Raw genomic sequence first — 23,779 nt, 5'->3', positions numbered from 1 at the left:
TAACTTATAGTGCTCTGAGAGCATTTGAGCATTTCATACTCAAGGTAGCAATAAGTATTTACAAATCAGTCAAATATAACTGGAAAGAAAAAAAATGCAGAAACAAACGGGCATCATTGTAAATGGCACTTTGAAATGATCCAACAAACTCTTCAATTGTAAGTGTGCACCACTTGTAATGTGTCAGGATTGCTAGCCTTCCATTTGGTAGATCCCACTAGGTCAATGGCCTGACCCAGTCGAGCGATCTGGTCTGATTTTTGGGCCATGTTACCTACATGATGGCTGACACCTGACGACGATTGGACAGCCCATGGATACCAGATTGGCACATGCGGCTGGGTGTAGCATGTGGGGCCCACCATTCAGATACATAGGTAGAGAAGAAAGGCAAGCAATCAACCAACATTGCAAGGCTTACAGCCATAGATTACAGAAAGCCCAATGTACCAAAACAGATAACAGTACCAAACAATTGAAAAGTAAAAGGCATGGGCATGAACAAAATACCAGAATGACCATCCACTCCAATGGGCCTTCAGCCTCAGCCCTCGGCTCTCATCAGCTCCACCCACAATTCATGCCTAAACCACATTAAGAGACTTCATCAGGCAACATCCATAGCATAACAAACTTAGGGGTGGAAGTGACCACCAAGGCCCAGTCCAAGGACCAGCAAAATATCCTGGTCCAATCCAACTTATTAAACACTATTGGGCTTGGCACATGACAACAAGGATGGCTGCAATCTTTGGCCTGCAGTCTGGGCTGGCTTGGTGCTAGGTTCTTTACCTCATGTGCTCTCTTTAACTTAAGTTCATCATGGGCCGCATTGGCCCAGCTGAACCCATTTGTTACCCTACAATACACCATCTCGAAATGGTAACATGACATTTCCACAAGGGTTGGGTTTTCCAATCCACTACAAAATTTGAGCCTCCCCAGCTCCCGTTGGTGGAAAAGATGGGCTCCACCTGTTTTCAGTTGGACAGCCGCATAAACATGGGTCCAATAATTTCCACCAATGCATGTGGACCGACTGATTTGGTTAGTCACGCAGGCAACATTTGGGTGAACCATCAGAGGGTTGTTGGCAGGCTTTCCAAAATGTGCTTGGGTGTTTGGGCCCACAGAAAACACAGCCTGCATTAAGCAATCTAGCATTTTATTGATTTTTCCTTTCTTTTTTTCCACCCCAAATGACAGTTGAGATGCTCTTAACTGAGATTTGTAGCTAGCTTGTCCTAGCACCCTTGGGAAGGGTGCACACTCAAATTTACCTTGCATCCAGGTTCACATTGTGATCATGAGATTGGATGATGAAATAGGGACTGGCAATTACAGATGATGAAGTTGAATAATGAAAAGGGAAGAAAGATGACAAAATACTTCTAAAACTTAGTAACTTGACTTGAAACTAGACCGAGCCAGCCAGACTAAATGAGATTTCAAGCCCAGTCACTAAGAAACTCGCGGAGAAGTGATCTTGACTTGGCCAGACTCGAATCAGCTCATGGACTCGGTCAAATCAATGTGACTCAGTGTGACCCGAACTGAGTCACTTGCAAGTGCCATCTACCAACCCTCAACCCCTGCATTATTGTATATTTTAGCTGATTTTTTCTATTTGCTCATTTTGAAATATTTAAGAGGGATTTTTACCACAAATTTCCTCAAGGAATTGGATTTTACCAAATATTGCCTCCAGTAACCGTATTCCAGGGCAGTGCTTTTAAAGAGCAGAAATTACATTGCAGCCCTCTGCTTTTTCTTTACAATAAAGTGGAAAATCGAAAGTTGTGGAGCCCACGTGGTATGTGTCTCACATCCCACCCATCCAATAGATGCAAACCAACATTATTATTAGACGAACCAAAAATATGGCGGATCCAATCGTATGATGTGCAAATCCATAAAAAATAATGTACACCATTCAAAATATCCCAATTCAAGTGTAGCCCATCTGATGATCTGATTGACCTGATGTTTTGTTCGTGTTACGACCATGGTGTGGGGGCATACGTTTAACGGGTTGGATGTTATACACATACTATGTGGGCCCCACAAGTCTTGATCTTCACTACTAAAAGAAAATAAATAAATGAGGGTATTTTGTAATTTCATCCCTCAAAAAGCACCTCCACATAATTTCTAATCGTGGAGGCATTATTTGGTAAAATATAGATTCCTCAGGAATTTTGTAGTAAAAATCCTTATTTAATATAACTCAAAAGTCCATTTTAATTCTATCATAAATATCAAGTTGAGTCATTAAGCCTTCGAGTCGATCTGACCTGGCTGGATATCGAGTCAAGGTTTCAAGTTTTTGAATTTTGGATAATAGTTAAAAAAGAAAAAGAAAAAGAAAAGAAACAATTGAAATTCATTACCATAAGCATGAACATAGGAAAGCTTCTTCTATGGCAACTTTTGCAGCTTCCGACCTTGTAATCCATTCCAAAAATCACGAGCACTCATCACTTTCTTACCAGGAAGCTGGATTTCAAGTACCTGATAAAGCCAGCATTAGAGAACCTTAGCAAGCAAAAGTGTCAAAAACACACCTCTGCAATTGGCCAAACATTCTAATTGGCATCCCAGACAAATCAGATGGGTCTGAACAAGGTTAGCTGGATTGCGGATTGCCCAGTACGTGGTAGGCAGACAAGCACATGGTGCGCAACTTCCTCTAACGTGCGGTAGACTAGAAGTAGTATAATGTGGGTCACTCCAGTATATACAAAGGTATATGTAGTTCATATATGAATTGATACAAATTTTATATCTGAAATGATGAATATCACTATTATAGGTCCTGCATGCATAATATTATATGTATGTTGTTATATAAATCAAAATATGAATCTCTACGTTCCAAATATAGATTGACATTACAAGTTAATCTACACTAGGAGTACAGAACCAAAATTATAAATCTGTTAGAATAGTGATCTGGATCACAAATGATCCATGTTTCAGATCACCGGGTTCAGAATGTAAGATGTAGGGCAGTTCATGATTTAGGTAACATTGGCCCAACCATGTTGACGACATGGCCAAAAAGAGCCAGGCCCATCAATTCATTGGGCAGTTTGCATGTATGATACACTGGAAGTTGCCAGCTAACCACTTTCAACACATGTAGCCTGCCCGGTGAGTGGTGCAGCCTGATTTTTGGGCAAGGTCGCCAACACAGCAGGACCCACCTGATGCATGGTTTTACATATCGCAAATATGCACAGGGTCAGCACATTTCTCGGCGTGTCGGCTTGACAAAACTACAAATAAAGCTCTAAACCTGTAAAGTAGGTTGAGGATAGTATCGAACCTCGAGTGCTGAGCGTCCAGCACATGGAATTACCAAGACACCCCCACTGAAAGTTATGTCATCTTCATTATCGCAAACATTACTAGAGTTGCCAACTCTTGTGGTGATAACTTTGATCTCTAGGACATCAACCTGACCGTTGCCATCAAGGACTTGAAGCTGGACTCGAGTTCCAGGCCAACCTGCAAATGCCCGAACCTACAAAGGTCGTTTTCATCATTGTATAGCAAAAAAATGGAGAAGTTGTGAGATCTTACCTTGTTATGTAAGACAGAAGCCTCTTGAGTAAAGGATAGCCATGACTCCTCAGATTTTATCTAACATAAGAAAATTGTAGTTTCAGTGGCCAGGTGTCAATCTAAAGAAGATTGCAAGGACAGAGCTTTCAAACACATGAAGTGACTGGAGAGGAATTATATGATCATAGACCCCAAGAAATAATTATAATATACTCTGGTTCTTAGGTGAACCAAACTGTTGATCTGATGACCCTAGAGTGGATGGGACCATGGCACACAAATCTCATCGTGTGACAGATCTCACTGTTGTGTTGGTGGGCTAAAAAAATACATATAGATGGTTAAAACAGGGAGGATAGTGTGATAATCCTCATTCAACTGAAAAGGGCCAAAGTTGGGTGCCTCTAATCAAGGTAATTTGGGGGCTTGTTCCATCCACAGTGGGGCACATCAAATCAATGTTCTGGATAATCAAACCATGGGACCACTTGTACAAATTGAAACGGAGAAAAACTATGCATGCCCTTCATCAAGGATCACAAAATTCTTTGAATGGGAAACAACTGCACAAGAAGTGGATTAATTTTTCTCACCCCAAACTAATAAAAGTGACTTCACTTTCAGTTTCACCTCAGCAGTATTACTCCTTTCAAGGGTCTCTTTATTGATGGACGCACTTATATATTCAATTTATAAATTTTATACTAATCACTGTGACCTAGATTCTACTGTCCAAGAAGGGGAGCTTTCTAGCATTTCACCACTCTGCTTTTAGTGCCTGTTCGATCCTTGTATTGGTCAATCTTGGATCGGCCAATACATGCATTTGCGCTTAATCCCTTGTTAGGATTTCCATGTACTGACCAATCACAGACTCACAGTTTGGGCAGAGGCTGAGTTTTCGGGCTCAATTACTAGTCACTCCAGCCCTGGGTTTGAGTCTCCTAAATGTCTGATAGGTCAGCTGGCCTAGTGGGGCAGCCTGGCCTGAGCCCGGTTCAGTGGCTCGAGGGACGTCCTGGCTGGGTTTGGATTCGAGTTGTGAGCTCATGGGTCTGCTAAGGCATGCTTGGGCGCCTGCCAGTTGCAACCCAAGTTTATGTCAGTTCATCACTTGATCAGTAAGATGAAGCAACAACTTATAACCCAAAGTTCCACCACTTGTCCTTCAATGCATACAGTATAATATTACAAGCTTGACTAATGCGGGAATATAAACGATCGGTCTTTTTCTTCTTTATGGCAAACAAAACGCGTAAAAGATCTAACTAAGACAATTGGTGTATTGAAAACAAAGCAGACTGTTACATTTCATGCTACATATAGTCTGAAGAAATACCTTAGGAGCCAAAGTAGCTTTAGAATCATCTTGAACTTGTGCCTTCAGCTTTGCAGATCCATCAAAAATAGAGGGCAGTTCACGGATCAGCAGTTTCGATCCTATCGACTCCAAGAAAGATTGTAAATAAAGAACATTCAGCTATTGACCAAACAAATTTATGCAGAAGCCCTTTTTGTAAAGAAGATATCTTACGAAAGAACTGAAAAAACATGGGAGATGAGAATGGTTGGAAAAACAGGATTTATAAAGCCGACCTCAAATAGCTGGGAAAAGGCTATGATGAAGGCGATGATCATGTTTTTTTTTTTTGCAGGTTTAGGTGATGATGATTGCTTAATGATGAACAGAAAAACATAGAATCAAGAAGAGATGGTAAATGGACTAGAAAATCAATGGTGTTAGTGATTTTTTAAAGACATGGAAGTGTAGACTGTTGAAAAAATTCCAAAATTTTAAATTTTTTAAGATCTCCATGTAGATACAATTAAATCCTCTAAAAAAAAAAAAAAACAAACCAATGGTTGAGATATTACCAAGGTGTGCCGCATCCGTTTCGGTGGGCGTATCCGTGCCTACCAAAACCATGGTGTGCCGTAAAGGCCGTTACGTAAAGGTAACGGTGGAAACCGTTACACGTTACGGGGTCGTAACGACCATAACAGCCGTTACGGAAAAAAAAATAAAAATGATCCTTAATTGCCGTTAACAGCACGTTACATCCCCTATAAAGGACATAACAACCCCGTAATTGTCTGTTATGGGGAATATACAGGTTTTCCGTACTTTTTAATCAACATTACGGGGCAAATACAAGTTTTTTAGGATTTTTTTTTTAATAAAAAAAGAGACCGTAACGGCCGTTACGGGGGTCGTAACAGCCGTTATGACCCATATCGTAAAGGTAAAGGTGGTGGCCGTTACAGCCACTGTTACCGTTACAAAACACCTTGACCAAAACCAATATGCATATTGGCCACAATGGCCGTTACAACCCCTATAACTTTTTTTTTTTTTTTTTTTTTAAAAAAAGAAAAACTCCAAAAAAAAAAAAAGAAAAAAAAATCCGAAATATTTAAAGGATTCCAAATATGTATTCTTTGTGATTCTTAACATATTAATGATAGCGTAACGGTCCACTCTTTGGTAAGAATGCTGCCTCAATATGTCTGATGATTTTATTGACTTGACAGGCTTAGATATACCCCAAATTGGCCCAAGATGCATGCAAGCTATGGCACTCATCTTCTTAGATTTACCCCAAGTTGGCTTGAGATTCATGCAAGCTATGGCACTCATCTCGCTAGTGCACATCCCTAAGCATGTGACATCATTCCCCAAAGAAATTTTAAGAAAATTAAAAAATAAAAATGGATGAATAATGTTGTTGACTTAGGGGACCACTCGTACGCCTGCAAATTTGCCTGAAATTCATACAATATATGGCACTTATCTGACTAATGCATATCTCTAAGCATTTGATATCATTCCCCCAAAGTAATTATAAGAAAATAAAAATAAAAATTAGATGAATAGTGTCCCTGATTTGAGGACCATGCAAATGCCCCAAATCAGCCCTAAATTTGTGCAATATATAACAATCATCCCACTAATACATATCCCTAAATATTTGACATCATTCCCCCTAAGAAATTTTAAGGAAAAAAAATGAAATTGAATTTGGATGAGTAATGTCGATGATTTGGGGGACCACTCGATGCCCCAAATCGGCTCCAAATTCATGCAATTTATGGCATTATCGTGGTAATGCAATCGACCTGAAATTATGCTCCTTCATCATTTGACTATATGATTGGTGGACATTTATTATCCAGTGAAGAATGAAAAATATCCAGTTGTCCTATTTTAGTAAACAAGTGTCTGAGTTAGTGAGAACAGGTCCCACGATTTAATTGATTTACTTTGACTTAATATATGCCACGTGAATAATTTTCTGAGGGAGTAGATTAGGTGTTACCCAAGTAACACATTAGTGGGTGCTACACTGACTGTGGTGCCCACCTTGATGTATGTGTTGTATATCCACACCATCCATCAATTTTTTTTCAGCTCATTTTAAGGCATGGTCCCCAAAATGAAGCAGATCGCAATCTTAAGTGGACCACACAGTAGGTATTGCACTCCGACCATTAAAAACTTCTTGGGGCCACGAAAGTTTTGAATCAAGCTGATATTTGTGTTATCTCTTCATTCAGATCTGTGTGACCTTATCAACAGGTTGGATGGTGAATAAACATTACAGTGGGCACTAAGAAGTTTTTAATGGTGGGCATTCAATGACCACCTTTTCATATGGTGTGGTCCACTTGAGATTTGGATCTGCTTCATTTTAGGGATTATAGCTCAAAATGAGCTCAAAAAACTGATGGATGCCATGGATATACAACACACACATCAAGGTGGGCCCCCACAATAAGGGAAACACCCACAAAATGTGCAAGTGCACTTGGCGTCATACACATTGAAGTGTAAAAATAAATAAATAAAGTTGGCTCTCAAAGGGCCACGTACACAACTTCTTTTAACTTTTTTTCTTTTTCTTTTTTTTTTAACCGTTTAAGCAACAACTGGAGTGGAAGGGTCAAAGTCAAAAAGAGGATTCCTCACTTCTCTCTCATTCAAAACTGTGCATGAGACTTTCATCTCATGCAGCTCCTAAGGAAGAAGAGGAAGAAGAAAAGATGTTCCAGGTATGTATGTTTTTAACCTTTTTTTTTCATTTCTTCTCCGTTACTGTGTGTAACAGCCCAGACGGACCCGTCTAGGCCTTTACAGGTCTATAATGGTCGCTATGGCTCCGTAAAATTTCTTCTTCTTCTTCTTCTTCTTCTTCTTCTTTTTTCCAGTCATGTTGTTTTGACTCGTATAGCAAAACAGATTAAGCCGTTACCATTACGTTACAGCTGTTATGTAACTGATATGGCACACCTTGGATATTACCTTGAATTTGTGTCAATACAATCATGTGATAATTGCCAATGATACTTCTCCGAAGATCTCCCTACTCTCTCTTGCTCTCTCACCTTGGGACAGGATCCATTTATAAGTAGTCAGGGTTTCAAAGGGATGCACTAGTTATGGTGCTTCTCAGCTTGATAGGCTTTCAGTATGCCCTACATTATCAAATGTAATCGCGGCTATCCATGTACCCAAATCCTCCACTACCAATGGCATCCACCCTTGGCCATAATCCTATAATGGCATGAGAGATGGACCCTAAGATCTTAACCATCAAATACTCATCAAGTCCAATAAACCATTCTTAAAGGTCAAAACAAAAGATCAACTGTTAAAAGAAATATTTGATAAAACATGTAAAACCTTCTAAGTGCCAGGCCTAGCTAGAAAACCACTTCATGGATGATCAAATCACTAAGATCTAAGTCAGAAAAAAGTTCTTGGCTGAACCAATGGAACCCATGTTAGAGCATGTGAACCTCAGCAGCATCCTAATCATGCACCCAACCACACATGTATTTCAACTGCCAACTTAACTTCACTGGGTGAGCCAAAGCACAAAATACTAGGATCATGAAGTCCCAAAATGACCTCAGGTATAAGGATTAGTCAAAGCTAGTACATCTTCAAGTCAATCCAACCCAAACATGATGGTTTTCCTGAATCAAAGATTTGATGCGATCCTCTAATGCAAGTGTCCAGTCAGGCCCAAACACAAGAACCTAAAAGCATAGTAAATACTTACACTGTCATGTGGGGTAGGGCAAAGCCACTAGGGGACCAATGGTGGAGTATCCATCCCAACTTGTCATTGGTTCCCAACACATGAGATAGTCACATAAGATTCATGGGTTGCCCAATCCACTACAATGGCCATGGACATTTAGGGTACTGAGATCCATGCACACAACCCTCCCTCGGCTATTGGCAGTTGCATCAAACTCATCATCCCCTAGAACAACTAGAGGCATCCTTCCCTATAAACATCATGATAGTAAACATTTAAGTTACCAACACATTAATTATGTCTTCCATGGTATATACCAAACATAGGTGGTCATCTAGGTCCATGATCATAGTTTTCATTGCCTTCTCAAGGCTCACAACACCAACAAGTAAGCCTGGCAATGGTCTAAGTCTGCTTGACAATGGTCCAGGCTCGGGCTTGTGTTTTGAACTTGTCAGGCCAGGCTTTCTGACCGGCCCTATTAAAAAAAAAAAAATTTCTCGGGCCCAAACCTGACCCATTACGTAGTCTGAATTCAATAGAGGAATGGTTAAGAAAGGTGAGAGTAATAGTTAGAAAATACCAAATAGGTTAAATTTGGAAAACATAAGTTATGATCCAAATCTGTGTAAAAGCTATTTGGATTTGTTGCCTAAAGAACAATGTTTTCATATTAGGCTTTTTGTCATAGTAATAATAATAATAATAGAAGTTATAAAACTAAGTCACATAATTATGCATCTCAACCACTCATTTCACTTCATTATGTTGAAAAATGCGTGCATTAAGCATAAGCCAATTCCGATCAAATTTCACTTTGAAACTCCACATAGGTCAAGGTAAGGAGGCTTAACGAGTCCCAAGAACAAGAATTCAAAAAAAAAAAGAAAAAAAAAAGAAAAAAGAAGAAAAAAAACTGTATAGAAGACAATATAGGATATTTTTAAATAGTGGAATTGTGAATAAATGACTTAGATGAATTCAAACTATTTTATTACTAAGATAAAGCAGTCAAAAGGATTGAAGTTTGCTAAGAAAAATGAAAAAAGGTTAGGAATCATGGGAATGCAGTAAAAATACAAGAAAGCACATCACTACAAAAGGAAGCACATCCATTGATCAAAGGTATGTAGGGTAGCAAGATGCAAACCATCCCAGTCTAATGGTCTATTATTGGACGTGAATGACAAATGAAAAAGAGAGGGAATACCAAGATCAAATAGCCTTGAAAGCAACTCCGGTGCCTGCATGCAGATCATTTAAGGAGGTTTGTTATAAAAATCATTATCGTCATCGCAGCCTTGTTGCAGCTATCTGAGCTTGCTTAGTTAGTCATAAAAATGTTAAAGGAAATTACCATAACCAACCAACTACAAACTTAAAATCAGCAATAGCATATCAAACTTTTCAAAGCAGCCTTTTCAAACAGATTTTGCAAGTCCAAAACTGAAGCTGAATATAAGTTCCACTATAAACAAGATGTAAAACTATATTGCACCCAATTAATGCTAACTAAACTACTGCATTATTTATTTCTGAAAAATATAAAATACATAGCATGCAAAACATGTTTCAGAATACATGAATTGGATGTACCAAGACACCATAAGCTCATCTTGCTTTAAGAAACTTTGATTAGCAGAAATGGATATGGGCCACGTAGCTCTTTTTCTCTTGTTATCTTTTGTTCATATTAGTGGTGAAATCTCTACGCCGTATATCCGGTCTCAAGATCAACTTGATGATGCTCGCCAAGCTCTTGGTCATACTCAATCAACATGCATACTCTCCAAGCTTGACAACCTCTATACTCCAGCTGGAGGGGAGTGTTAATGAAAGTGGATATGGCCCACCTTGGCCCACCTAGCTCTTATTCTCTTATCATCTTTTGTTTATATTAATTAGGGCTTTCCTCTTCTTTTCTCATCTCTTCTTTCACGTTTTATAGTGCCTGCTACAGTACCATACTATAGTAACAAGTAGATTGTTCTACAAGAACAATTGAAGCATAATTCTAGTATTACTTAAAATAAAAATGAAAATAATTAGTATTTGGGAATTATTAAGCATGTAATCTTAAGGCACAAAGATGCAGGAGCATCTCCGTTTCTTTGTTCTTTAATAGATAAGAATCACGTTGATGCTGATGTATTCTGGGATGTACAGTTTACGGTCTAGTATGGTGGGTCTGAGAGTTATTCTCAAATGAATGAGGTTTTGAAGGGGCTCTCTACTTTAACGGGTTAGCCTCTAGTAGCAATGAAGGTATTGGCTTAGCCTTCACCACCCCAAAAGGTTGGACAATCCCCAGTGTGAAGAAGTTGAATTTCTCCGGCACCACCAAATCACAAAATATGAGGCATTGAGAGCTGGCTTGGAGCTAGCTTTCAAAGCATACAAGATAGCCAATCTAGGGGTATATGGAAACTCAACTTATTGATGAGCATACAAATCAGTATGACGTTAATTTGGCCCATTTAAAGCCATCTCATGCCAAAGCAATAGTTTGCTGAATTTCATCTGCCACATCTCGAGGTGCACCAACAGATTCATTGATGCCTTTACCGCCCTTGAAACAAAACTGGCCCTCCAAGACAATGATTTGACAATATGGATGTGTGGCGTGGATGATACTGAACCTAGACAACTTCCCACCCAGGAAAGAGATGATGATGTGTGAGGGCCAGTGGTGACTAGTGGTATTACTCAATCTTAACAACCTTGGTCATGGTTTTCTCCCAATGGACAAGACCAAGGCAACAATAATAAAAAGATAGGTTATGGGCTATGCTTTAATTGGTGATGTGTTTTTGCGTTGGGCCTCTGCGTGGTTTGAGAGAAGAAGAGGTTGATTTTGCAATATTGGAAGTGCATATGAGTTCTTGTGGCATCAAGGAGGGTTCCTTCTGTATAGGTTCTTGCTACAGATTGGTTATTATAGGTCAAGAATGGGAACAGATTGCTTGGAGTTCACTCGATGATGCATCGATGCCCTACCTGCAAGTTTCACCCAACATAGTGCCATACACAGTAGAGAATGGTTTGATGATTATAATGTGAAGAAGAGAGGAGAAATTGAGAGAGGAGGAGGAGGAGGAGAGTTTGGGAAAGATGTTGTGTTAGGCTATCTTGCCCTAACACACAATATTTTATTATAATAGATCATATAGTACACCCAAGGTGTCCCGTATCGGTATCGGTTGGCGTAACGGTGACCTCCAAAACCGATACGGATATGGGGGCGTAACGGTGATACGGGGGGGTAACGGCCCGTAACGGCGCAAATTATTTTTTTTTTTTGCCAAAAAAATATGAAAAAATATGGATTAAATCCGGAATATTCCAAGCATTCCAAATATGCATTCATTTATAAATTGGAACATGTTTATGGTAGTGTAACAGTCCACTCTTTGGTGAGAAGTTGTATCGGACTGTCTGATGAATTTATGAACCAGATAACCTGAATTTAACTACAAAATTCATATATTTAATTTTCTAACTATCTACTATCAATGATAGATATATTAGAATGAATGTAATATGAAAATATCTTACATTTAGGTGTTTGTAATTATTTTTGAGGGCCAAAATTCATGCGTAAATAGAAAAAAATATATTAAAAAAATATAAAATGGCACCCCAAATATGTAAAATGCACATTAACATGTTCTACTATGATTAACACATCATATGGCATCATTAAAACAGCAAAAGAATCATTAAAAAATGATTTTTCGAATTTTCAAAAAAAGGGCCGAAATAAATGCGTAAATAGAAAAAAATATAAAAATAAAATAAAATGGCACCCCAAATATGTAAAATGCACATTAACATGTTCAACTATGATTAACACATCATATGACATCATTAAAACAGCAAAAGAATCATTAAAAAATGATTTTTCGAATTTTCAAAAAAAGGGCCGAAATAAATGCGTAAATAGAAAAAAATATAAAATATATATAAAATGGCACCCCAAATCTGTAAAATGCACATTAACATGTTCTACTATGATTAACACATCATATGGCATCATTAAAACAGCAAAAGAATCATTAAAAAATGATTTTTCGAATTTTCAAAAAAAGGGCGAAAATAAATGCGTAAATAGAAAAAAATATAAAAAATATATAACATAGCACCCCAAATCTGTAAAATGCACATTAACATGTTCTACTATGATTAACACATCATATGACATCATTAAAACAGCAAAAGAATCATTAAAAAATGATTTTTCAAATTTTCAAAAAAAGGGCCAAAATAAATGCGTAAAAAGAAAAAAATATTAAAAAAATATAAAATGGCACCCCAAATCTGTAAAATGCACATTAACATGTTCTACTATGATTAACACATCAAATGGCATGATTAAAACAGCAAAACAATCATTAAAAATTGATTTTTAAAAAAAGGGGCCAAAATTCATGCGTAAATAGAAAAAAATATAAAAAAATTATTAAATGGCACCCCAAATCTGTAAAATGCACATTAACATGTTCTACTATGATTAACACATCATATGACATGATTAAAACAACAAAACATATTAAAAAAAAGTATAAATACCTATTTTTGACGAATTTCTGAAAAATGGCCCACCGAGCTTTGATTCAAAAAAATCTGTAATATAATGTGTTTTTATCTCAAATACCTAGCCAAGGTTGGTCGAAATTAGTAGTAGAAGGAGTGAGAAACAGTTTGGAAGCAAAAGGTTTCAAAAAAACAGCAAAAACAGAACTTTAAATGAAAAAAAAAAAGTTACCGTTACGGGCCCGTTACGGCCGTTACACCCCATAACGGACCCGTATCGGCCGATACGGGTACAAAATCGGGTATCGGCTGATACGACCCCGAAACGGGTAACAGTTCCCACCGTTACCGTTACGTATCGGCCGTAACGGCCGATACGTAACCGTTTTGGCACACCATGAGTACACCGCAGGAGAAGAGGAAAGTGTGCAAATGCACTTACACCAAAAGGGGGGTGTTGAAGTGATACAGTCCCTTGATATACATTGATACACCACACTCTGAAAGCTTAAGCTTTTGGAATAAATGGTTGTTTGACATGGTATTAGAGAGGAAGGTCCTATGTTCGAATCTTGAGAGCAGCAAATATACCTCGCTAATATATTATTCTCCCACGGGGGGGTCAGGAAAATCAGGTCCGGTCTAAGGACCGGGAAATTAATCCTGGCCTATTTATGGTGTGAGTGTCCCTCCACCCTCGTCAGTATGTTCCTGTGCGGAGTTCCTACCCCGCACGTGCGGGGGGGTGTTGAAGCGATACAGTCCCTTGATATACATTGATACACCACACTCTGAAAGCTTAAGCTTTTGGAGTAAATGGTTGTTTGACATACACAGCAATCCTGATGCACCTAATAACTGTCACATAGCTGTTCAAGTATTAGGGTTTCAATTTCATCAAAAGATTGGAAATTTTACTCAAGAATGGATTGGCCAGATTGATGGAATTTTTTATGAAGAGCTGCCCATCGTTACTTGAAAGGGTGCATTTAGATGCACGATTGGATTGAAGTGCAATAAGTAGTTGAATAATGGAATAATCAGATCATGATTCCCTTAACAATCACATCGATTGACCGGGATGCAAATTGCATGTTATAATCAAGTGGGACTTTTTTATTTTACCCTCAGTTAGACTCAAAAGGAATGTAACAGCAGTTTGATTGCTACTTTTTAATTATGAATATTAGGAAACTTCACTAGTTTTTGTCATTTCCTCTTGACTAAACTGAATGTCTGGAACCCAACTCACTTATGGAACCAAACATAGCCAACATAGCTATACTGGATTATAAATTAAACCCACAAATGAGAAGAGTAAAACAAGTTAGAGATTACTCATATATCTAGGAAACACAAAACAAAAAATGAGCATGACTTCAACACATCTAGGGAGCACAGAGGGTTGGTGAATAAACGCATTATCTCCCACAATTCAAAGAAATCAGGAGGGGCATCTATAAGCATTTCAAATTTTGAATTTTTGAAAGTTCAGAGATGGTTAGGATCCTCAACCACGATAGTTGGATGGTGGGAGATATGTCCAGACAGAATCTCCATGCACACCAGGCACACAATCTTTTCCATAAGAACTACTTTATGAAATTTCAATGTAAGAGGGAAACAATTGGTAAGTATATTCCAAGTTCATAGCAAGGCAACTTTTTCTGATAATGTTTCTAACGTACTTTGACATGATTATCAACTTCTACACTTTCACTATCGATGATTGGTCCAGCATCCAATGCACGAACAGTGTACACAAGTGAGACTCCTGTTTCTTTGACACCGTCCTGCATTCACAAATGCACAAAGCAGTAATGTATGTATTCAAGAGAATGAGAATGCTTACTGTCAGAAATAAGTAAAATGTTTGTGTTACTCTAAAAATATGCGAACCTGCAGTGCTCTTTGAACAGGAGCAGCACCACGGTATAGAGGAAGCAAACTAGGGTGTATGTTGACTGTGCCTGAGAAAATCAAGCTCAGAAATACATTAAAACAAGAATCACAATCGTACTACTACCTACTGTGTAGAAGTATCTTAAATAGATGAAATTGATAGTTTGGAATTTTCTTTTTTTTCTTTTTTTTTTCTTTTTCCTTTTTTAAATGAGGGTCAATGGATGCACTATTAAAATGAAGTGCCGGTACTAGTGTAATGAGTGAAGAAACCAAGTGGTAATTTTACTCTATAGCATTCATCGAGGGTCTAGGCTCTACATCACAATTACATCACTTTTACGTTGGAGAGAGAAACCTACTTCATTTTGGGTTACTTCCTCATTGTGAATGGTAATAAACTGAATGTTCAGAATCCAATTCACATGTAACCAAACACACCCTAAATTTTGCAAATGTCAACATCCATTATGCATCCCCAAAGTGCATCCACATGGTTCTTTCGCATTGAAAGATTCCAAACCAAGTCCTTAGTTCAAAAGTGTTGAAATTGGTGTCTCCAATTTATGCTGGAACAGGGGATTTCAATCAATCGACAGTCTGGTTCGATCAATTGATAATACCCCGAATATATGAGTTTGCACATTGGACAATTTTTTGTAGTTTCGATCGATCGAACCCAGGAAAATTCGGAAAAATCAAAATAACTCTCGGGAGCATGTTCGATTGATCGAACATAGAGGCTTCATTGATCGATGCTTAGATCAACGTTGCACGCGGTTTTGCGTAATTGCGCAATTTATTTCCTATTCCAGGTGTAACACTATATATATATATATATATATATATATATATATATATATATATATATATATATATATATATATATATATATATATATATATGGGTGTAATGCGAGATGAGGGAAATCTTAAGTGATCGATGACTTGTTCTAAAGGAGAGCTAGGGTTTTTAGAAGGTTTTTCACATATGTAAGTCAATTCTATCTCTTGTAATTCGTTTTCATAGTGGATTGCTTGGCACTTTGTGCCGTAGTTTTTTCCCACAAGGGTTTTTCCATGTAAAATCACGTGTTCTCTATGGCTGCTTTGCTTGCATTTATATTTCGTTTGTGTGATTCTACTCAAAGTTTGCTTCCGTGGCTCCCAACACAGAACATGGAATTTAAGTGCTATTATGATTTACAATGTTGTGATTTATTTATTTTTTATTATTATTATTTTTTTTATTTTGAAATACAAACCTCAAGATTCTTTGACAAGAGGAAACAGATGAGGGATTCAAGAGAGGTTGTGCTTGCTGAAAGATTTTGAAGTCAGACCACAGGAAAATATGAAAAACTAAGTCAAAGCTCTTTATAAGCAATTGTCGATCATGAGGCTAGGAGACATCACACATCTACCCCCACAGCCAACAGCATGTACATGATACACTTAGAAGCATTAAAGCAAATAAACAATTAGGATCATTGAAGATAATATGTTGTGTTGTGGTATTCACACATATTTAAGTATCCACTCATTGTACCATATATCTCTACTATATAAAATGCAAACAGCGTTTGTCTAATTTACCCTTGCCATTGGTCAAGGGGAGGAGCGTAAACTTCTGAAAAAGGGAATGCATGGGAAGTGTGTAGGGTATATTTGTCATTTCAGTTCTTTCATGCGAGTAGCCCATTCCCACCATCTCCTCTTTACATATGGCCCGCATCGACAATAGTATTAAAGAGCCCGTGCAACAATGCATGGGGCCCACTGTGATCAGTGTGCAGCATCCAACTCCTATACTACAAGGTGATCATTGATAGTGGCAGTTACACCAAAGTGGTCTCTGCTAGCATCGTGGATCGCTTAGGTTTGATAGTCGTTCCTCACCCTTAGCTCTTTCGAGTCTCGTGGGTTGATGCGTCTTCGATTCCGTTTTCGCAGCGTTGTACCCTTTCCATCCAATTTGGTTCCTATACGAACATGTTGTGGTGTAATGTTTTATATATGAATGTATGCCACATTACTTTGGATGGACCCTGGTTGTATGATCATGATGTGACACTATTCAGTCGCTCAAATACGTGTTAATTTATGCATGAGGGTAAGAAGATAAAGTCAAATCCTCTCTAGCCCAAAGGCACCCCGGAAAAGGAGGACATCAAGAAACGTGATCCTCAATATGTGAGGAAATTCCAATTTGAGCCACTCTTTATAATAAATGCCAAAGAGCCTAAAAGGGAGACTAATGTTGATTTGACGGTATATGTCTACGTGGCAAGTGAGGACACACCTAAGGTTAGTATGGAGATGCCACCTGAGGTTACACCTAATGATAGTGTAGAGTTACCACCTGAGGTGAGTCCGGTATTGGAGGGGTTTAGTGATGTTATCCCAAAGGATATACCGGATGAGCCTACACCCATGCGGAACATTCAACATGCCCTAGATCTTGTCCTTGGGTTGACTCTACCAAACATTCTTGACGATTAAATGAGTCCCGTGGAGGAAGAGAGTATGGAAAAGCAAGTAGATGAGCCTAGAAAGCCCATAGATCTTATTCCCGTGTTAGTTTCACACAAGTCGTCAGAGTCCGCAGATGCAATTACACGTCATATCCATGATTCACATGTTGAAATTGGAAAACGGATTAACATGAGTAATGAAACATATAAGAATTTGCTAACTCTTATCACGGGTTCAGAAAGTTTCAGGTAGGTGACTATGTGATGGTTCATATAAGGCCTAAACGGTTTCTGCAATGGGCCGTTAAGAAACTACAAGCCCGTAGTGCAAAACCTTATAAGATACCGAATAATTTGGGACATAATGCGTATGTTATAGATCTTCCACCTGACATGGGTAATAAATCTACATTCAATGTGGAAGATCTTGTATCTTTTAAGGGTCCAACATCTACACCTACTAGCCTTTATTTAGACCATCACCTTGATCCTGATGATATCACCCCCGACCTGTCCCATGACCCTTGGCCTATACCCAACTATTCTTCCCAGCATCTACCTCTTTTGTCAACACACCTACCGAAATAGAAAAGATAGAGGATATCTAGGATGAGCGAGTGGTTTCCACACGACATGGAGGTTACCAAGAGTACCTCGTCAAGTGGAAGGGCAAACCGAAGTCAGACAGTACGTCGATCACAGACGCAAAGCTTCAACAACAATACTCGAATCTCCTCGAGTGTCAAAGCAACTTTATTTCGCAAGAGGCAAAATCTCCTCAGCCAAAGGGAATTAATGAGGACATCCGAACACCATACCAGAGGAGGATGGTTGAGCCAATCTCCTTATGGCTAGACGACTATTAAATGGGGCCTACTTGACCCAATTCACATTCTTAGCCACATCAAAGACCCCACATGCATGTTCGTGCATCTTTGAAGAACCCACACTGGGAAGATGCACATGAGCTGCATATAGGAGCTTGATGGACACATCAGACGGTTGGACCGAGTGGACTCAATGATTGGACCATTGGATCATCATCATCGGACATCTTGATCGTGGGCCCCATGGGCCATTAAATAATTTAGTTGTTTAGTTTGTTTACATGTTTCGTTATTTTTTATATAGCACATATTTATGTTGAGAATAGGGAGTTAGGAACAACATTTAATTCATCAAGCGTCTTTCTGTTGAAAATCTTATTTGAGAGTGTCTTTTTGTAAAAGGTCTTTTCTAAGACTAAAGGGTTGGAAATCCCCACCCTAACCATTATGTATGTTGTGAATGAAAGAGTTTTCTCTTGTTTTGGTTTGAGATTGAGCAAAATTTTATCCTATGATTGGATTGGTGGTGCAAAACCACGGGGAGTGATTCCCTATTTATCTTTTATACTTTTCTTTCTGCTCAACAAGGTATCATCTTCCTTCTTTTCTTCCTTCTTCATCTCTTCTTTGTCTTTCTTCTTTCTTCTTCTTTTAAACCTTCATTCTTCTTCTTTTTACAACCCCTAATCCATCCAAACCGAGTTCTCAAAATCCTAAATCCCTAAAACCCTAGCCCTAAATCTCTAAAACCCTAATCCTAATTTTCCCAAAATCCTAACCCTAAAATTCCCAAATTCCAAAATCCATTGTCCAAATTATAAATCTCTAATTTCCACATCTTGAAACCCATGTTTCCAATTTTAGAAACCCTAATTCCTAAAACCCTTAACCCAAAATCTGAAATCCTAACCCGAAACCTCCCAATACTTCAACCCTAATTTTTCAAACCCTAATTCCTCTAAGCCTAGATACCCCATACCCATTTCCCACATTCCCTAGCCTTTAAACAGCCCTAACACGTCAAAACTCCTACAAGACACATGATTTCCATTGAATTTAGATGTAATCCTATGCTAGGATGGGGGTTCTATCTCCCATAGGTCTTGGTTAATCAATAATTTATGAGATTCACGTTGCACGACTGTCGTAGGCTTGAATTTGGACATGTCATGAATCTGAAATGTCTGAATTTATAGTAAATTAACTTTATTTTATCATTCCATTGCTCTATTTAATCTGTCTTTTAATTTCATGACATCATATTAGGTTAGATCATTCCCTCCTGCATCAATTTTCTAATTGGTGGTGTAATCAAATAAGAAAACTAGGTTTTGGTTAGCTTTCAAAGAGATATTTTCAATAGATTTGGGAACACCTTTATAGAGAGACAAAGGTTGGACGTGCAGTGGCATGGCAAGTTAGAGTAGTGATTCTTGTGTGTTTTTCTTCATTGAATAGAAAGAGATTATGAGTTTGAAAAACCAAGCCTTTATTGGATCCAACATCTTCTTTTCTTTTCTTTTCTTTTTTCTTTGTAGGTATGCCGCGGCAACCCACCCATCACATTGCCATAGTATCCCTCAAAAATAAAAAATAAAAAAACCAAAAAGAAGTATACTTATATGCTTTTTTATTTGTCATGGTCAATGGCACAAGATTGTGTTCTCATGTGATGATTGCATGATCATGTTGGGATTGTGTTCCTCTATTTTTGTGGGTCCATGAATTTCCACTGAATTTAACCACCCAACATACATAGTATTTATATAGATGATACTATCCTCCAATTCTTGTCTCGCAATTTATTGCTTCCACAAGCAACTCACAGCAATGGGGGGAAAAAAAAAATCTTTGACTCACCATGTTGTGGTATCTCAAGAAATTTACTGGGCAGAATATTTCCATAAGCTGCAGTAACACATAGTTCTGGCTTTAGAGCCTTGAAATCGGTCAAGAATGTTTCCTGCATGACAATAGCCAATATTTTCATTAACTAACAAAATAAATAAAAGAACAACATTCCAAGACAATATAATGAAAACTTTTCTTCAAATATGATAGACAGAGAAAAATTAATATAGGTGATTGGTTGTACTTGGAGTGTTTATCATCAAGAACTTCTACAACTTGCAGCTCAACCGATAAAATGAATCACCTGACCAAAATCTTGCTGGTTCTAGTCTAAATGCGAGTCACACTCCAAAACCGGTATTTAAAACCATGGTTGAATTCATTGGTTAAAAGGGAAATGACCAAAGTGTGGCTAAAGACAGTTAGTTCATGTTGACTGCTAGCCCCATATTCCAATGAATCTCATTTCTAGTTCAACTATACACAGCGATATTTGGGATTCAATGGATTGTCCTACCATGAACCATCTGGGGCCAGCCCCACTTTGGCCACCCTTTAATAATAATAATAATAATAATAGAAAGAACACTACCTCCCCCGCTCGTTCTGGAGTGAAAATAAGATCCCTCGGGAAACCTCTGTCTAGAGCATGTTGAGCAACTGGCGAAGGCATCACCTTTCTCCCTCTATTCCTTGCAGAAGGCGGCTGTGTAACAAGTGCTGCAAGCTATTCCAAATTAATTAGTCCATTTATGTTATTTTTATGGCTACCTCACCGCATCGCCTCAATAACCATTGTAGAGAAATTGACAATGAGATCCTTACTTAAAAATAAATAAATAAATAAAAATCGGCAATCCGTATTCATTCAAGAGAGAATGTGACAAATGCCAATGTTCTGAATATTGAATCGGGGCCTAAAATCATGGAAGAACTGAATTGAGTCATAAAATAGAATTTTCAAATAATGAGAAAAAACATTTCAAAAGAAAAAAAATATATTGATACACATTAAATGACGTTCAACCTTCCACATCAAATTTAACTGGATTTGAAACATACATGGCATTTTATGAACTAACAGTCTATATAGATCAGATCAGCTGATGCTTCTTATCAACTCATCATCATCACCATAGCCCTGTCCCAGCTATTTCGGGGTGGCCTGTCTTCATACAATTGAGTAGAAATATTCTAAGTTTCACTGTGTGTTTCAAAATTACCCACGGCTGTCAACAGGCCAGGCCTGGAGTTGGTCTCAGCCTGGCTTCTGAACTGTTTCGGGCCGGGCCTATTCGAAATGTTGATTTTTGCAGGCCTGAGCCCGTCCCATTGACAGCCCTAAAATTACCTATATGATATTTCTGTAACAAACTGCAGTATCTGTGAGAAACACAAAGCTTACAATCCCAGAAGCATTTATCAACAATTTTCAAGAGGAAACATGCAGTGACAAAAGTAAGGGTTTTCAGTTCTTACAAGTGGCGCCCATGGTTAAGTGATAATAACCATTGGTATTATGGGCCCCACTGCAGGTGAACCCCAAACCAAAAGTCTCCTATATCAGAAAATCTTAACCCATCAATCTGGTGGCCAGCATATAGATGGTTTAAGGAAGAAAATGCAGTAGTCTACATCCATCTGAATAAAAGGCCAAAACTCTATGCCTCTGATCTTCCAATTGGAATCCACTATGGGCCCCGTAACATCAACAGTCTTGATCAGTCACCCAGGGTGCCCAATTTTCAACTTGAAGACTCAAGCATGCTGCATATATTCTTTGGTATGTGACCTGCTGTGGATGGACCACACTCCCCAACCCTCCCAGATTGAAAGCCGAATGTGGACCATTGTCGCATTTCACTTCTAAACTGTCACTTTGCAGGCCAAATTATTGAAAGCTTGTGATGGTCCTATCTTCCAAAGTGGGGCCCAACTGACAAACGGTCTAGATAACAGAACATTACACAAACTGAAAATAAGCATGCTGCATATCTTGGGACCAAGGATCAAACAGTTCATCTGCATTTCAGTTCTAGCATAAGGAAATGAAAGGAAAAAAAAAAAACTGAAAATGAGCATTCAGTGCCTATCATGGGGCCAAGGATCAAACAGTTCGCCTGCATTTCAGTTCTAGCATAAGGAAATGAGGGGGGGGGGGGGAACCCAATACCTGAAACATGGAATTGGGCTCTTTAGAAGCATTCATTAGAATGTCTAGAACTGATGCTGAGACCTGCAAAAAAATTTGAAGGATATATACAGAGAAATGGTGTATAAATTGATGAAGGGGAGAGATAGGAGATGAATGAAATGCCTGAGGAGAGCCCATGAAAACGAGTTGCTTCTTCTTCCTTGTCGGATCGAGAGCAGAAGCTCCATTGCTGCTGCTGCTGCAGCAGTAGAAGCGTCGAAGGAGCAGAGCAGAAGCCATCTCTCTATCCGTTTCTGGTAAGTTGGAGGCTACTTACACCCGGGATCTTCGGGGCCGGGCCCATCCCGATTGCCATTCGGGCCGGTCTCACGTCGAGATCGTTAGTCCGGTACAGCCGGGCTTGGGTCGAGCCGCCACAATGGAGCGCGAAACCCGGAACCAGCAATGTGCGTGAGACCCTGACTGTGAGGGCCCACCTCGATGTATGAATTGTATATCCACGCCGTTCATCTGTTTTTCCAGCTATTTAGGCCATAATCATAAAAATGAAGCAGATACAAATTTCAGGTGGACCACACCAAAAGAAACAGTAGTTAACGTATCTTATCCATACCGACCATCCATTTTTCCATATCATTTTAAGGCATTAGTGAAAGTACGCCCTTCACAGGGTAGTTGTGACTGCTTGTATACCTGAACCCAGGTGAACTATCCATGACCAGGATGCCAAAAATTGAAGCATATCCAAAGCTCAGGTGGGCCACACCACCGGAAACAATGGGAATAACGGCTTGTCCATTATTAAAACCTTCCTAAGGCCTATAATAATGTTTATTTGTCATCCCTTATATTCATGACCTCACACAAACCTGAATAAAGGAAAAACACAAGTATCAACTTATCCAAAACTTATAGGCCCAAGAAGTTTTCATCAGTAGGCATTCAATTCACACTATTTCCTGTGATGTGGTCCTTTTGAGTTTTATATATTTTTTAATTTTGGGCCGATTCATTTCCTAAAATGATCTGGTAAAAAAGATAGACAGCAAGGATGAGATACATCATGGGGCCACAGAGTTAATTACTTGGTACACAATCAGCTTCCATCAAATGTGCATAGCAAATCAGACTGATAAAAGATCTTGACCGTTCAATTAATGCACTTCTTTTATGGATGACAACCATTCGTAACTTTCTCGTACCAGTTAGAAGTCAGACACTGATCGAACATATATATGCGAACTTCAGCTTTCAAGCTATATATGTCCAAGTTAAAAGGGCCCATCAGCTGAACTGTCTAGATTAACAGGCCCTTCACATTGGATGTAGAGATGATCCCATACATACTTCATGTATGAGATCATTCTTTCCGCATAACATGCCACTGATTATTGATTGGGATCGTCTGATTGGTGGGACACTATGG

The 23,779-nt window shown here is 38.6% G+C and overlaps 1 protein-coding gene across 6 annotated transcripts; it reads right to left on the bottom strand.

The window, feature by feature from the left end:
• On the bottom strand, positions 1 to 22,822 carry LOC131234465 (uncharacterized). 6 transcript variants are annotated; one of them, XM_058231369.1, is made up of 12 exons: positions 22,516 to 22,803; positions 22,372 to 22,434; positions 20,791 to 20,925; positions 20,208 to 20,310; positions 15,045 to 15,115; positions 14,834 to 14,938; positions 9,823 to 9,856; positions 4,907 to 5,007; positions 3,586 to 3,645; positions 3,329 to 3,526; positions 2,391 to 2,511; positions 1 to 584 (listed from the first exon to the last, which is right to left on the bottom strand). In XM_058231369.1, the coding sequence occupies exons 1-11, from the start codon at positions 22,630 to 22,632 to the stop codon at positions 2,419 to 2,421; spliced, it is 1,080 nt and encodes a 359-aa protein (XP_058087352.1). In that variant the 5' UTR covers positions 22,633 to 22,803; the 3' UTR covers positions 1 to 584; positions 2,391 to 2,418. The 6 variants fall into 6 exon arrangements, 5 of the variants coding, with proteins under 5 accessions (XP_058087352.1, XP_058087350.1, XP_058087353.1 ...); XM_058231367.1 differs by having other exon boundaries at positions 22,372 to 22,807; XM_058231370.1 differs by lacking the exon at positions 22,372 to 22,434 and having other exon boundaries at positions 22,516 to 22,806.
• Between the last annotated feature and the right edge of the window lie 957 nt (positions 22,823 to 23,779).

The sequence above is a fragment of the Magnolia sinica genome, chromosome 19 (genome assembly GCF_029962835.1).
Source record: "Magnolia sinica isolate HGM2019 chromosome 19, MsV1, whole genome shotgun sequence".
NCBI classification, from domain to species: domain Eukaryota; kingdom Viridiplantae; phylum Streptophyta; class Magnoliopsida; order Magnoliales; family Magnoliaceae; genus Magnolia; species Magnolia sinica.
Note: the sequence above shows the minus strand (reverse complement) of the source record. Positions and strands in the feature narration are given on the sequence as shown.